The sequence below is a fragment of the Peromyscus leucopus genome, unplaced genomic scaffold, assembly GCF_004664715.2.
Source record: "Peromyscus leucopus breed LL Stock unplaced genomic scaffold, UCI_PerLeu_2.1 scaffold_244, whole genome shotgun sequence".
NCBI classification, from domain to species: domain Eukaryota; kingdom Metazoa; phylum Chordata; class Mammalia; order Rodentia; family Cricetidae; genus Peromyscus; species Peromyscus leucopus.
The window spans coordinates 19,199-34,027 of NW_023505117.1; the positions used below are offsets into that span (position 1 = coordinate 19,199).

Below are 14,829 nucleotides of genomic sequence, written 5' to 3' on the forward strand. Positions count from 1 at the left end.
AAAATTGAGGTCAGCAGTACTCTCTGAAGTGTGATTAACAGTGACATGTTTCACAAAGGACATTGAATGATGAGCATGATGGCTACGCTCGAATGTGTACACCATTCATTCCAGCACTCAAAGGGGGCTAGAAGGCAAGCAAGAATCTCTCTGAGTTTAGTTTTGCCAGCTTGGTTCTACAAAATAGAGTTCCAGAATAGCCCAAGGGCTGTAATACAGCTAGAAAGCTGGTATACACCTGTAAATTTTTAAGGAACAAATCATTTTAAAAGTTCCTCAAAGAGCCGAAACAAACCAAGAAAGGAATTTGCTCTGATAGTCATAGAAAATGGTCACATAGCTAGATACAAACCTCTCTTCATTACTCACTGTACATCGTTTATTGAACATGATTAAATCATAGGCAATTTCCACAATCCCAGCTATTTCTTCACCCATGGATTAGATGGCTACCAGCACTTTTATGTAAAAACTGCAGACTAAGATTTATAATCATGACGTCAATATACTTTGCTTGTACCTATTTCAAATGTTAATAAGGGCATAGCTAGGATCTACCCAGACGTAATAATTTCGGTAGTTGATTGTCACGTCTTGCTTACAGCTCATTTGTTGAGGTAGCTAAAGATGACAAGCTACTCCAAGAGCTCTTAGAATGGCAACGAGAGAGGACTAACCAAATTTTGTTTCAGTCGGGGTCGTAGATCTTACTGTTTGACCACCCAACAAATCAAAGGAGAAAAGGAAACTAACAGGAAGGACGACACAGAGCAAATATGAGTCCCTCATAGCATGGTATCTACAATATTGTAAGATAACTTCTCATATGATATATGGCCCTTAACTTCTATTACTATGATTAATTGGGAATTTTTTTTTTTAGAATTTATTTTAGAAAGAGCTTTCCCTTAGGAAAAAAAATTACCATTTTATTTTGCTTTGTGTTTTAAAACTTGTATTTTTTGGAATTGTTTCTTTGGAACAGTTTGTAAAACCATGGGATTTTATTATTCTAGCTATAAGTTCTATGAATAGATACTGTGACTATCAAGCAGTAGCAGTTTACATCCATCAAATTGTGAATGTCTTTTAAAAAATTTTTTCTAGTACTTTAGACACCTCTCTGAAACTTAAAAGAATCAAAATGTGGTTCCAGTCTGCATCAGGGTTTTCCATATCTGTACATGCATAGTTATGTGCTAAATACATTGTCTTCAAGCAATTTGTTATCTTATTTCCTATTGCTTCTGAATTGGGAATGTTCTCTTCTATGAAACATTTATACATCATGGTTTCTGTGTGATGAATATTAATAAATAAAATAACTTGAAGGAATGTTTGGCTTGCTGCAAATGGTTAGAGTTGTGGGGGTTTGTTTGTTTGTTTTGGTTTGATACAAGGTTTTTCTGTATAGCTCTGGCTGACCTGGAGCTCACTCTGTAAAATGGACTGTCCTCAAATTCAGAGATCTACCTGCCTCTGCCTCCTGAGTGCTAGGATTAAAGGCCTGTACCTCTTCTACCTGGTTGAATTGTAATTATTTTAACTGATAAGTTATTGTTATTTAAGGGATGTTTGGTTACCTAGTACTCAATGTAAACTATGTTTACTTGAGATTTTTAATTTTTTAAATGCAATAAATTTATGGAAGGGCATATTCACTAGTATCTGATTTATAAACTTAGATTGTATTGATGCAATTCTTGTTTTTCTTATTTTAGGCCAAAATTGAATCTGATAGAGTCATCGGATCTGTGGGCAAAAAAGTAGTGCAGGAAACTGGAATTAAAGTCCGAAGCCGGTCACATGGTTTGTCAATGGCACATCGGAAAGGTTTTCAACAAATGCTGCAGGGAATTTCAGAGGATGTTCCCCACAGGCTGCTAGATCTTAATATGAAGGAGTACACTGGCTTCCAGTTGCCTTACTAAATAAGGTAACAGTCTGCTTAACATTGCTTTAGTTGTGTTCTTTCTTTATAGAGCAAGTCACAGTTGACATTACTAAAATTCAATGTGTCCAAGCTTCAAGAGGTCCTTTTATATGGCTGCAGAATGATCCTCATTGTATTATCACTGAACCATTGAGTTTTGGAATTCAAACAGAAATTGTATATGGTATGAATGAATGAGTTGATTGAGTAGTAAGCTTATTTGTATTATAGATGAAAACAAAGGCTTAAAGATTGCTAAATATTATAAAGCTTGTGTTAGAATTCACTTACACTGAAGACCTTAAAATGCTTTATACTCATTATTAAAACTGTTTACATTTCAGCAGCTTTTTTTGTAGACAATAGCCAAGCTGATTCTAGCATTTATATGGAAATATAAAGGGTCTGGAATAGCTGAGCCAATTTTGGAATAGGAATAAAGTTAGAGGACTGAATACGTGATTTAGATCTGAAAAACTATAGTGATTATATCGAGATGATTGGATGTGGTTAAATACACTGGAGAGGTCGAATGGAATAGACTAGAAGCGGGTTCTCACACAGTCATTTAACAGAGGTGCTATGATAATCAAACTGGAAAAAAAGCTTTGTACAGTGCTACAACAATGGATATTCCTATACAAAATTAACTAGACCATTGCCTCACATTATTTGAAGTAATCATGGTCATAAATAGAAGAATTAAACCTTATGCTTACAGAAGAAAAAAAGTCTCCATGATGTTTTTAGCTAATGAAGATTTTTATAATAAAACATAAAAAACAAAATTGCAAACCCAAATATTGGTAAAATGAACTTTTTAAAAAATTAAATATCTTGCTCTTCAGTGAACTGTTGTATTGTAACAAGGTGTAGTTGAATGGTTGAGTGATAGCTTAGCATCTGAGAGTCCCTATTTCCACCCTCAGTACTATATACTTTAAAGAAAGAACCAAAATAGGCAAGGTACAGGTTAGAAAGAAACCTAACATCTGATAAAAGACTGGTATCAAAATAACTGACATCCAACTGGCTAACAAAAATTGAATATTCCCAGTAAAAATAACCAAAATAACACAATTGAAGAAACACGAACAGCACATAGAAAGGTAAATAGCCTTGTTAGCCATCAGAGGAATGCAAATTAAAGCATAATGTGATATTCATAGTTACTGCAGTGTCTAGTGTTGATTCAGACACAGAAGAATTGGAACGCTCATAATGTGAAGGAAGGCTGAAAAGATAGCTAAGCATTTAAGAGCAATTGCTGCCATTCCAGAGGACCTGAGTTTGATTCTCAGCACCCACGTCATAGCTCACATCTATAACTGTAGTACCAGGGAATCTTGAGGCACTGCTCATACATGGTACACCATGCGGGCAAAACAGTCACACACATAAAGATAAACTAATTAAATATAAACAAATAAGTGGCTGAAGGACCATAACTTGTGGTTTCTTAAGAGTAATATAAATACTTGTTACAGTTAGCAATTCTTACTTGTGTCAAGACAAATGAAAATACTTATCTACATACAATATGTGTGCCGAATTTTCATAGCCACGTTATTTATTGTAGCCAAAAAACATCCATGTTGTTTTTTAAAAGACAAAACAAAATGAAATAGTGTTGTGGAATAAAAAGAATAGTGAAGTAAAAGAAGCCAGATATGAAAAGTTAGGTGTTGGAAGATTCCGAACATAAGATGGAATGAATATTGGTAGGCAGAAAGCTACCCATAGGGGATAGAAATAGGAATTGATAATAAACAGGGCTAGAGAACTTTCCAGACCATGAAAGCGCTCTAAAGCTAGGTTGTGATAATATCACCCAACTATAAACTCACACACTTACTTATCAGGTCACATGTTGAGATGTCAAAATGGTTTTTAGAAACCCTTCCAGTGTTTAAATAAGGAGTTTTGTTAAGTGATTTGCTTCTTTTACCCAGAACATACTAAAAAGCCCGTAAAGTTAAAGGTGAGTTTGAAATTAGTTTGTTGAGCTTACCATAAAATTTCTATCATTTGGCCCTAAAACAGTGTGTTTAAGATGGCATCGTGTGTCTGTTTTCTTTTTTCCTTTTAAAGCTACCAAGTTAACTTACATATTTTATATTTTACTTCTGGTCCTATGCTGCAGGCTAAGAGATTGTACACCCTTTTAAGTTCTGTTTAGAAATATTTTATCCTTGAATGTGTTTATATAGGATTTGAAGCCTCAGACCTTTAGAAATGCTTATGATATACCAAGACGGAATCTTCTGGATCATTTAACAAGAATGAGATCTAATCTTTTAAAGAGCACTCGAAAATTTCTTAAAGGCCAGGATGAAGGTTAGAGTATGATTTTAAATATTTCTGTTTGTAAAATAAAACTTTTCTTTATAATTCTAAGGGAATGGTAACACGAATTTTATAGGCTAATAGTCTCATTGTTAATTCAAACAAGTGACGTAAAAGGAGAGAATTGTTCACACACACACACATATATGTATATATACATACATAATTACAAATTTAAAAAAATATTTTTTTTAAAAAAAGGGTGATTCATCCCTTATTTTCTATCTTCCTTCTTTCTGTCACTACAGTTTCTTTCATTTTTAGCCTTCAGAAACATGGATCCATGTAGTCATTTTCTTGCACTATTTTAGTGTCTTTGACAGTTTGACTCTGGGTGGCCATTTCATGGCATATTCTGCTACTTCTTTGATGTATCTATGTCATCTACTGCAAATCACATCATTAACCTTTGTTGTGACTTAAGTGTTCTCAATGCAGGTTTATATTCATGCGATAATTTCACTCTGCTTTTTTTTTTTTTAAACAAATGCTACTATATTTTGCCTAGAAGATAAAATTAGTAGTTTAAATTTTTTTGGAGAATTAAAGACTATTACATTTTAATTTCTCCATACTAACTTCCAGTACGTTGTAACACGAGATGAGTGTAATTATTAGTGAGAGTAACTTTTATTGTTGATATCTTCTCTCTGAAAAGATCAAGTACACAGTGTACCTATAGCACAAATGGGGAATTACCAGGAATACCTCAAGCAAGTACCTTCTCCACTGAGAGAGCTTGATCCTGATCAGCCTCGAAGGTTGCATACATTTGGCAATCCCTTCAAACTGGATAAAAAGGTAACTCTGAAATGTTCTATGATATAACTTGTTGTGGTAGCTGTTGCCAGTTTAGCTAAAGTTATTTTCTGGGTAGAGTATCTTATTAAGGTGTCAATTGACTAAATTATTAACGAATTGAGATTATTTGTACCACTTAAAAAGCTGTATAGAGGGACTGGGTAGAGGACTCCGTGGGCTAAGGACTTGCCATGCAAGCCTGAAGAACTGAGTTTAGATCCCCAGAACCCATATAAAAGCCATACACCATAGAACTCATTTGTAATTCCCGCACTTTTGGAAAGTTGGGAGTTAGAGACAGGTGACTCCCAGAAGCTAGTGGGCCAGCTAACCTACACACACAGTGACTAACAAGAGACCATGTCTTAAACAAGGTGGAAGGTGAAAACTGATACCTGAGTTTGAAACCCCTGACTTTCATATGTCTAGTATGGCATGCCCATATCCATGCTGACATGAATGCATGCACCTCCACTTAAATGGCATGGACATTCAAGAAAAGGATATTTTCTTTTTTGATATAGAGTAGAAAGAGTAGATAGATACCAGAGGCTGCTGGAAGAAGGGGGAGATAATAATTAAGGGGTACTAAGTCTCAGCTTGAGGACTAAGTTATAGTGATCTGTTGACAACATTGTAATCCCAATTAATAGTAATAATGATGTGTTATATATTTCAAAATTGCTAAAAGAACATTTTTAACTCCCTTACCCCATCATACTTGAGTTGGTAAGATAATGGCTGTGTTAATTACCTTGATATTGTTTAAGTTTTTTCTTTTTGATTTTTTGAGAAAGGGTTTCTGATAAACAGTCCTAGCTGTCCTGGAAGTTGCTTTGTAGACCAGGCTGGCCTTGAACTCACAGAGATCAGCCTGCCTCTGCCTCCCAAGTGCTGGATTAAAGGCGCATGCCACTACTGCCAAGCTTAAGATTTTATTTTTTACTTTCATCTATGTGTGAGCCTGTGAGTTATTCAACATGTGTGCTGGAGTTTTGGAGAATAGAAGAGGATGCTGGGTCACCTGGAATTGGATCTGTAGGTGTTTATAGGCTGTCACATGGGTGTGGAAACAAATCTAGTTAAAAGCAGCAATAAGTGCTCTTAGCTTTTGATCCCACAATTAAGTCTTTAAAATATAGTGTGTGTGTATGTGCATGCTCATGTCATGGCACACGTGTGGAAGTCAGAGGACAAATTTTTGTGGAGTCATTCTCTGGTTCTTCCACTTTTCTAAGGGTTCTGGGCTCTGAACTTGGGTCCCCAGGATTGTGAAAGCAAAGAACCCTTTACCTGCTATTCTCCCTTGCCAGCCCTTGATTAACCCTTTCTACACTGTGTAAATCAAGTCATCACATTATATGCTGTAAATGTGTAGTTATCCATCAGTTCAAATAGGTGGTGGCCATTGCATTTTAAAAATTGTGTATAAGTCTAAGCATTTATATCTATTAATAGGGTATGATGATAGATGAAGCAGATGAATTTGTGGCTGACCTCAAAATAAACACAAACGGCCTGGAGAGCCAAGCATGCAAGGATCCCGAAGAGGCGCCGGTGTGCCTCTCCACTCTTGAGAGGCCGGCGGCAGAGCCCTGCTGTGAACAGCCACATCGGAGGGAAAGGACGCCTGCACCATGACTCAAGCACAGCCAGGTCTTATTAAACCCCTTCCTCTGCATAAAGGTAGCACTTTGGGGCTTTCAAATACTACTTGCTATTTGGGGTTCCTAAGGGAAGAGATTTTTTTTATAATAGAAAACAGAAAAAGATTGTTCAGCAGAGTCCAGTGAGTATTATTTATTGTGAATTGGTATGTAGTAGCGTTTGGGTGTCTTATAACATGTATTCATACTTTATATATTCATACTTTATTGTATTATTATGTGTCATGCTCTAAAATGACATCAGTAAATCTCAAGTACTTCACAAATGATTTTTAGAAGGAGTATTGTCACTACCAGCGAAAAATGCGCTTTTCAGTTTAGTAAAAACCCAACAACTATTAAATGCATGTTATACTGTGCTACAGATGTGGGTAAGGCAGTAGTGATCTCTGTCCTCACAGTAGGTAAAAAAGTCATATTCAATCAATTCCAAGTGTGACAAATGTTAGAGCATTTGACACAAAAATTAATTTCCTGAGAACATTATGTTTGCGATGGGTGTAAATTGAAGCTTTAGCTAAGGAGTCTAAAGAGAGTATGCATAAAAATACATAAAGAGAAAGGTATTAAGGAGACCCAAAAGAATCCCATTATAACACTGGTATTGGGCATATTTAGTAAGAAGAGAATGCAAAGATATTCAGTCCAGATCATGGGTGGCCTTATTAAAAGGATAGTGAGAAACCATTGAAAGATATGAAAGAGGTGGTAACCTGGTTAATTAGATTTAATAATTATATTTGAATATAACATGGGATATCAACAGGGAGAATGTATATGTGGGAATATAGAAAGCTTAATAAATCAATGTTTTTATTAATTATACAGAGTGACCCCACTGGCTTAAATAACATCTTAAATGAGAGAAACTGAAATATTATATACCATTTGTTGGGGTTCTGCAATATTCCCTTATAAATGCTCTTAACCCTTCTCCCCTATCCTTTATTGAATATCAGAATGATCAAGCCTCTAGATCTAATAATTCCACAGGAAATAAAAGACAGAAAAGCATGTTAAATAACAAAAGTGGGTAGAGTCAGAAAATTAAGGTCATAGGGAATTTTAGAGGACAAAAAAAAATCTCTTGTTTTTGTTGTTAAGGTGAAAAGAGAGAGGTACAGAAGGTTTATAGAGTCCGAGGTAGCAGGAAACAAACCAATTACAATTCAAGGGCCTCATTTGGACCCAGAATCAAATAAGTTCAAATTTTTTTCAAAAACAAAATCTATAAAAACAACTGAAGGATGTAGATGCTGACAGGATAGTTGTTGTTATAATGTAACTATTGTGCATCCACAAGGGCTAGTTATTAAATACAGATGATTATAACCTGACAGTGTGTGTCTTGAAAAACAATAGGCAAGTTGAGAAAAGCAATGAGTGTAAGTGTGCTTTAATAGTGTGTTGGCAATTTCAAATGCTTAAAAACAGACCAAGAAAATTAGAAACCTCTTTTGGTCTCTTGTCTGTTTTATCAGTAGTACTTTGTAGACGAAGAGAAAAATAGAGACAGTCAGTATGAAAAACTAGTTTTGAGTTTAGCTCTAAAGGGCAGAGAGGCTGGTGAGTGGTCCTGAAAAGCTGATACAGAGGAAAATGGTGGTTTTGCTTGAGAGTGTTTAAATTCTGGCATGATGGACACATTATAGAGAAAGGTCAAAATAAAGATGAGAGAGGCATAATCTTCACCAAGAAGGCAAGAGGAGATGGCCCAGAGTGCTGATGAAAGAATGTTGCTTTTGTTGAGCAAAATGGGTTTGGGTAGAAATTAATTAGGAACGGGTATAGAAGAGATTTCAGGGCTTTGCTTTTCTTCGTAAGTAGAAACTAGGTACACTACTGAGATAGAGGTGAGATTAGAAGAGAATGAAGGAAGCTGAATCATACCTGTAGGAGAGGAAGAAGATGCTAAGCAGTGCTGAAGATCTAGACCTAGGTGGTCATTGGGGCCATCCCTGCAGACCCATTTCTCCAGGAGTTGCATCACTCCAATGAAAGGTCTGCAGCTAACAGACAGAGTAAACTAGCCATTAAGTCTGGTGTTTTACTTGACAGATATACCATAGTGCAGGCAGGGCGTTAGAGCTAGATCATTGGGACATTGGTACAAAGTGACCTACCATGGGGATAAGCCTCATAAAGAAGTTATGATTATTAGACGAAAGTATAGAGGAGTTGCTGGAGTAAACGTCCAGCTATATTGTAGATAGGGATGCACCTCCATCTCCGAGTTTGTGTTAGATGGAGAGGTGGAAATGGGATTGAAAGGTTTTTGAGGTCAGGTTTTTGTAGATGACGCTCTGCACAGATATTAGGTGTTGCCTAACTTATCCAGTGGACCATGAATGAGGTTTATCTAGGATCCTTGTTTAACTACTCGTTATCTTGCACATCAAGGCTGGGCACAAAGGAAGCATTTGAGAGGCTCTGCTGGGGCTACTGCAACTTTGAGTTGTAAGAACCTCCTAGAAAGTCAGGAGGGGCTTGAGAATGTATAGTGAGTGAGGTACCAGAGCATATGCACTGAGCTCCATATGCAGATGGTGAAGGGATTAGCTAAGTGATAGTATTGCTCAAAGTGCAAGGTTTTGGGGTTTTGTTGTTGTTGTTGTCTTTTTAAGACTTAAATAGAAATTTTGAAATTGCATTTTAGGAGGTGAAGGGGTCAGTGGCTGTATGTCCCACTTTTACACTTAATGAAAAAGCAATTTCTACTCCAGGTTTGAAAAGGAGAACAGTGTTACTGTTTTTATTTTTAAATAGGAGAGCTACGTTTTCATTAAAGCAGAAATTATTGTGATTTTTTAGCCTCAACCTTAGCCAAAAGGCTGAGATGGGTTCAGCTGCTGTTCTGGAGACCAAACAATCCACACTTTAGGAGACAACTCTAAGAGTCTTGTATTTATTGGCAAGCTTTTGGGTCTACTGATCTAATGAGCTGAAGTGGGCACCAAAGTGTTGCATGGCTGGGGCCTGAAAGGATGGCTCGTAAACATGCATGATGTGTGTGTGCCCTACTTGGTGTTCCCTGCAGAATGCTGAGTGGTAAACATCATTGTGTACTTTGCTCTCTAAAGAACAGCAGGTTTATAAGACAAAAGTAGGCTTAAAATGAGGTAGGTAGAACTCTAAAGCTGACAGTGACAATTTTAGTGATATATTTTTCTCTGAAGTACTGAAAACTTGTTTAATAAAAATTGCTAAAATAAGGTAGAAAACTGAAAGCTAAAATAAGCTTTGTTTTAAATTTCTTTCTAAGGGCAGAATTGCAGGTTTCTGTAAGTGTTACGAATGCTTCATATTGACATATTGTATCTTTGGCAAAGCCTAAGAACCATATTATATTGTTGGTATGTCTTAGTCTAAGAAATGAGTTATTAGTAGTAATTATGTTACTTGAGCATTTTTATTCTGTACTTTAATCCTGGGTCTCACTTTTGGCTTCATTTCTTTGATTTCATTTCAGAAGCCACTAATGATTCAACAGTAGATGATGTGGTTGAAAATCACGTTGCAGACCAGCTTTCATCAGACATGACACCAAATGCTATGGATACTGAATTTTTAACATCTCCAGCAGTCTTCTGGAACCATCAACCAATCATACAGAGGCCCTTGGTCATGAACATTTAGGAAATAATGACCTCACTGCTGGTGGATTTTTAGAAAATCATGACGAGCCAAGAAATAAAGAACAAAGTGCTGAAGAGAATATACCAGCATCTTCCCTCAGCAAAGGAAAGAAATCGGTGCATTGCAGAAGCCATGAGGAGGTCAACACGGAACTAAAAGCACAAATAATGAAAGAGATCCGAAAGCCAGGAAGAAGTATGTAGAATGAGAGAGAAAACTTGATTTCTTTATGTGTTCAAATAAGCAAAAACAGTCAAATTCACTAAAGCATACATCTGATTCTAGATCAGTCTTTGAAGTACTCTCTGAACTCTCTAAGATTTAAGTTCTTACTGAGCTGGAAAACACTGAATAATCTTGGTGCTCATGGTACTCCAGTGTAGCAGACAGCAGGAATTTATCTAAAGAGGGCTGTAAGATCTACTAAAAGATGTAGTCAGGTAGCTGCCATAACAGGGACCCAGAATCTTGACTGTTATTCCAACTAGGAGTTGAAATTTTAGTAGAACAGCGAACCTGGACAGACTACTAAATGACTGAGTGCTGGGCTGACAGTGTATTTATATTTAACAAGTAGGGCACTTGTATAGCCCAAAGTTCAGTTCTCAACATGCCCCTTCTGCAAGTCCTTTGAAAACCTCTCTACTGCCCGCCACCATGTATGAATTATGATAGCTACCTAGATGTGCTTTAGCCCCAAACCAAAGTCATTAAGACTGTCACATGAGTGTGAGAGAACTCTGGGTACAAGAACTGTGAGTAGTGATGTCATCCATTCAGGATATAACCAGGCCATCACTACTGTGATGGTATAATGACATGCAGCGGAAGGGCATTCAGGAACTTGTGGAATCTTGGACAGAGTTAGATCTGGAAACTGAAGCAGTGCCTTTAACCTTTTGGGGTTTTCTCCTTCCATTGTGTTAGAGTTTAGAATTTCTGTAAAGGTTGTTTGCCTGTTTCTCCAAATGACTGCAGAGCTCTTTAATTCATTCATCTCTAAGCTGGCTTGCTGTCATACTGGGAAGTTTTGGCCAAAAAAAGGGGGGGGCTTGGCAAGTTGTTTAATTTTTGATGATACATACTTTCATGCACATATTAACAAATAAGGCACCTGTATCTATATTAACGGTGGTAACATTTTTACGTGCAATATTTTTGTCTGAGTATATCTCAATGCAAAGAAGCTGCAGGAGAAACATTGTGAGAATACAAATAAAACCAGTTAATTGTTTTTCCTTCTCTTGTTTTAAGAATATGAAAGAATCTTCACTTTACTGAAGCATGTGCAAGGCAGTTTACAAACAAGGCTAATATTTTTACAGAATGTCATTAAGGAAGCATCCAGGTAAAGAAGCTTGTTTGTTACTAAATACTAATGAATAGTTTTCAGGCTGCATACATGATATTTGAATGGCAGTTGTTATGCCCTTGAGTTTATGCATGAATTTGATTCGTTTAAATGTGTGGGTCCCGCCCCCAGCCCCCTTTTAGGTAATTGAAAGTTGTTCATTGAAATACACACACAAACCCTTGAGGAATTATGGGCCTTTTCCCTTGTAAATTACTGCATTTCTTTTAAAATTCTTGTTTTTTCTTCTCTGTTGCTTTTTGATGTTTGTTGTAAATCTTTTAATTTTCCTCCCTTTCTCTATTAATTATTTTAAGTGATTAGAAATAACCTTGAAAGGTAATATTGTAATGTTAGGAAGGTTGAGAATAACTGCTTTAGTTAGGGTTTTTTTTTTCGAGTGGCTTGGGCGTGGGTTACTTGAATGATCAAAATATAAAGCTATACATTTTCATATAAGTTGAAATATTTTAAATTATTCAGCTTTTAACGAAAACTATTCTGTCTTTTGTTCAGTTTAAAGCATGGCTTGAATTTTTAGTGTAGATGATTTTTGACCCAGCGTTTTGCTGCATAGCCCAGGCTGGCCTCAAACTTAGATTCGTTCTGCCTTAGTTTTCCCAGTGCTGGATTCTAGGCGTGTGCCCTATACTGATGCATCTTGGATCTTGTTGTGTTGCTTGGATCTGTTTTTCAGCCACTTTTGTCGTAGAACTTGGTGCCTGTTTGTATCATTTTACTAGTAAGAAAGAAGTAGGAACAGAACATCCAATATTTTGAGATACTCTAAAAAACATGAGTGATAGTAATGATTTTGTATATATAATTTTAGCCTACTTATATTTGGTACTGAAGAACATGTTGTGTTCTATATCCTGTGTTGTAGATACCTTACTCCACTTGATGTGCTAGTCCTCAAATGTAGTAGAGCCTGTGATTTTCACATGCTGCTCCCCATTTTCCATTTCCTTTTGTAGGCACTTGCATTCCTTGTTTCCATTCTTTCAATACTCACTTTTCAAAAGGACTAGATGGTACTACAGTAACTGCTCTGGGATCCAACTTTACTATAATGTTTGGAATCCTTGTGTACATTAGTATTTTCTCCTTTTATCTTCCTTTTTGGTGGTGGTAGGAAGGATGACCACTCTCCCATTGTTCCTAGGACTAGATTCGTTCTTTTAAGGAAAAAACTCTTTGATTCTGTTCTGGTATGCAGAGTAATTTACAGGTCTTTCATCAAGTTTGTACCAGTTTATTTTGTATGTTTGGTACACATGTGGAGGTTAGAGGACAACTTTTAGGAGTCGATTAACACTCAAGTCATCAGGGTTCAGGGTTGGCTGTCTGCTTAGTCCCCAACAGATTTAAAAAAAAAAAAACAAACTTTCTTTATTTGTTTTTTGAGATTATAGTATTATGACATTTCCCTCTTCCCTTTTCTCTCTCCAAAACCTCTCATATAACACCCTTGCTTTCTTTCAAATCCAGATCCTCTTCTATTATTAACTGATGTTACATACATATAGCTGCTTGTATGTGTGTGTGTTGTGTGTGTGTGTGTGTGTGTGTGTGTGTGTGACACAATCATATATATAAAACCTGCTTGGTCTGTGTAGTGTTACTTTGTATGTCTATTTTAAGGGCTGACCATTTGTTATTGCATAACCAATTGGTATGCTCTTCCTGGAGAAGACTGTTTCTCCCACTTACAGCATTCTTTAGTTGCCTATTAGTTCTTTGTGTAGGGTTGAGACCTCATAAGCTTCTTCCCCTGTCCACTTTAGCATGTGTCTTGGTGTTATCCTTGTTTAACTCATGTTTAGGCATTTCCCAGCAGATCTTATGTGTTGGTTTTCATTTTCGTTCTACTTTAAAATAAATAATCTTTCCCAAACCAGTTTTTCTTTTTGAAACTTAATAGTTTATGTATGCTGTCCATTAAGATGTAATTGAGAATGTTTTTACTTTTCTCCCACAGGTTTAAAAAACGAATGCAATAGAACAACTGGAGAACTTCTTGGATGAAATTCATCGAAGAGCCAATCAAATCAACCATATTAATAGCAATTAAAAGAAAATAGAATGTGGCCACTTATTTCACAGTCTTCTCCAAATACAAAGTAAATACAAGACTGTTGTAATCTTGCATTCATTCTTTGACATGCATTGTTGGCTATTTGAAATACTAAAAACAGTCTACAGATCCTTTCCATCATTTTACAGTGACCTTTTCATTTTGGTTTATTTTTGTAATGTGAAAAGTATCACTAATTTTTTTTTTTTTTTTTAATTTAACAAACTAAAACTGTTCTCCAAATCCTCCGCTTGTCATTGGCTCTTGCGTGTCAGTTTCCCTCAGGTTATATTTTCTTAAACCAACCTTTAAAATTGTCAGCTCTGTTAAGGTTGAACTTTGCCAAAAAAAAGAAAAAAGAAAAAAAAGAAAAAAAATTAAAAAGAAGTTACTTTGTAATTTTTGGGGAAAAAAGCACATACATTAAGAACTAGGTAATGTTTTGTATATACAGTTATTTTGGATATATTATTGTAAGTTGTACAAATGTATTTTGAAGAATATTTAAGAAAAGCACTTTTGTTATTCCATCAATAAATGCTCTATTTTACTCTTGTGTGGTTTAGGAAATAATCACATTTAAAGTAACTACTTAAGAACATTCTAAGACAATGGAATTTTAAAGGCCTTGCTTTTAGCATTGAAAAATACACAACTTAATATTTGTTAAACTATTGTAATTATATGTTACATAACCTGCATTGTCTTTATTAATATATGTTCTTAGTTTTTGTTGGCCATGCCAGCATACTCCACTCTTACTTAGATAATGGGAATGGTTATGCCTGTGGTTGACAGACAGACACGTTTTAAAAAACAATTTTAAAGTAGATTACTGGGGGGTATATTACAAGTTTCCTAGCACCCTTAACCTTTCTCACAGGATTTGGATGACACTCAAGTCTAGCCATTATTAGGGCATGGTAGGTTTAGGGTATGTCACATTCTGAAATGTCTAGTATGTAGTAATTTGGTCCCATGTCATGCTTACATGAGTCCGTGACATGGTGACTCAGAG

The 14,829-nt window shown here is 36.0% G+C and overlaps 1 protein-coding gene across 1 annotated transcript; it reads left to right on the forward strand.

The window, feature by feature from the left end:
- Window positions 1-1,721: 1,721 nt before the first annotated feature.
- On the forward strand, window positions 1,722-14,485 carry LOC114693870 (integrator complex subunit 6; the record flags this gene model as incomplete). The annotated part of the gene is given in 13 exon segments (XM_028870427.2): window positions 1,722-1,917; window positions 1,920-1,936; window positions 4,144-4,270; window positions 4,938-5,080; window positions 6,539-6,572; window positions 6,575-6,619; window positions 6,622-6,706; window positions 6,708-6,766; window positions 10,217-10,321; window positions 10,324-10,578; window positions 11,638-11,731; window positions 13,716-13,729; window positions 13,732-14,485. Coding segments are annotated over 13 exon segments (1,251 nt in total), but the record flags the coding sequence as incomplete, so codon positions are not given.
- Between the last annotated feature and the right edge of the window lie 344 nt (window positions 14,486-14,829).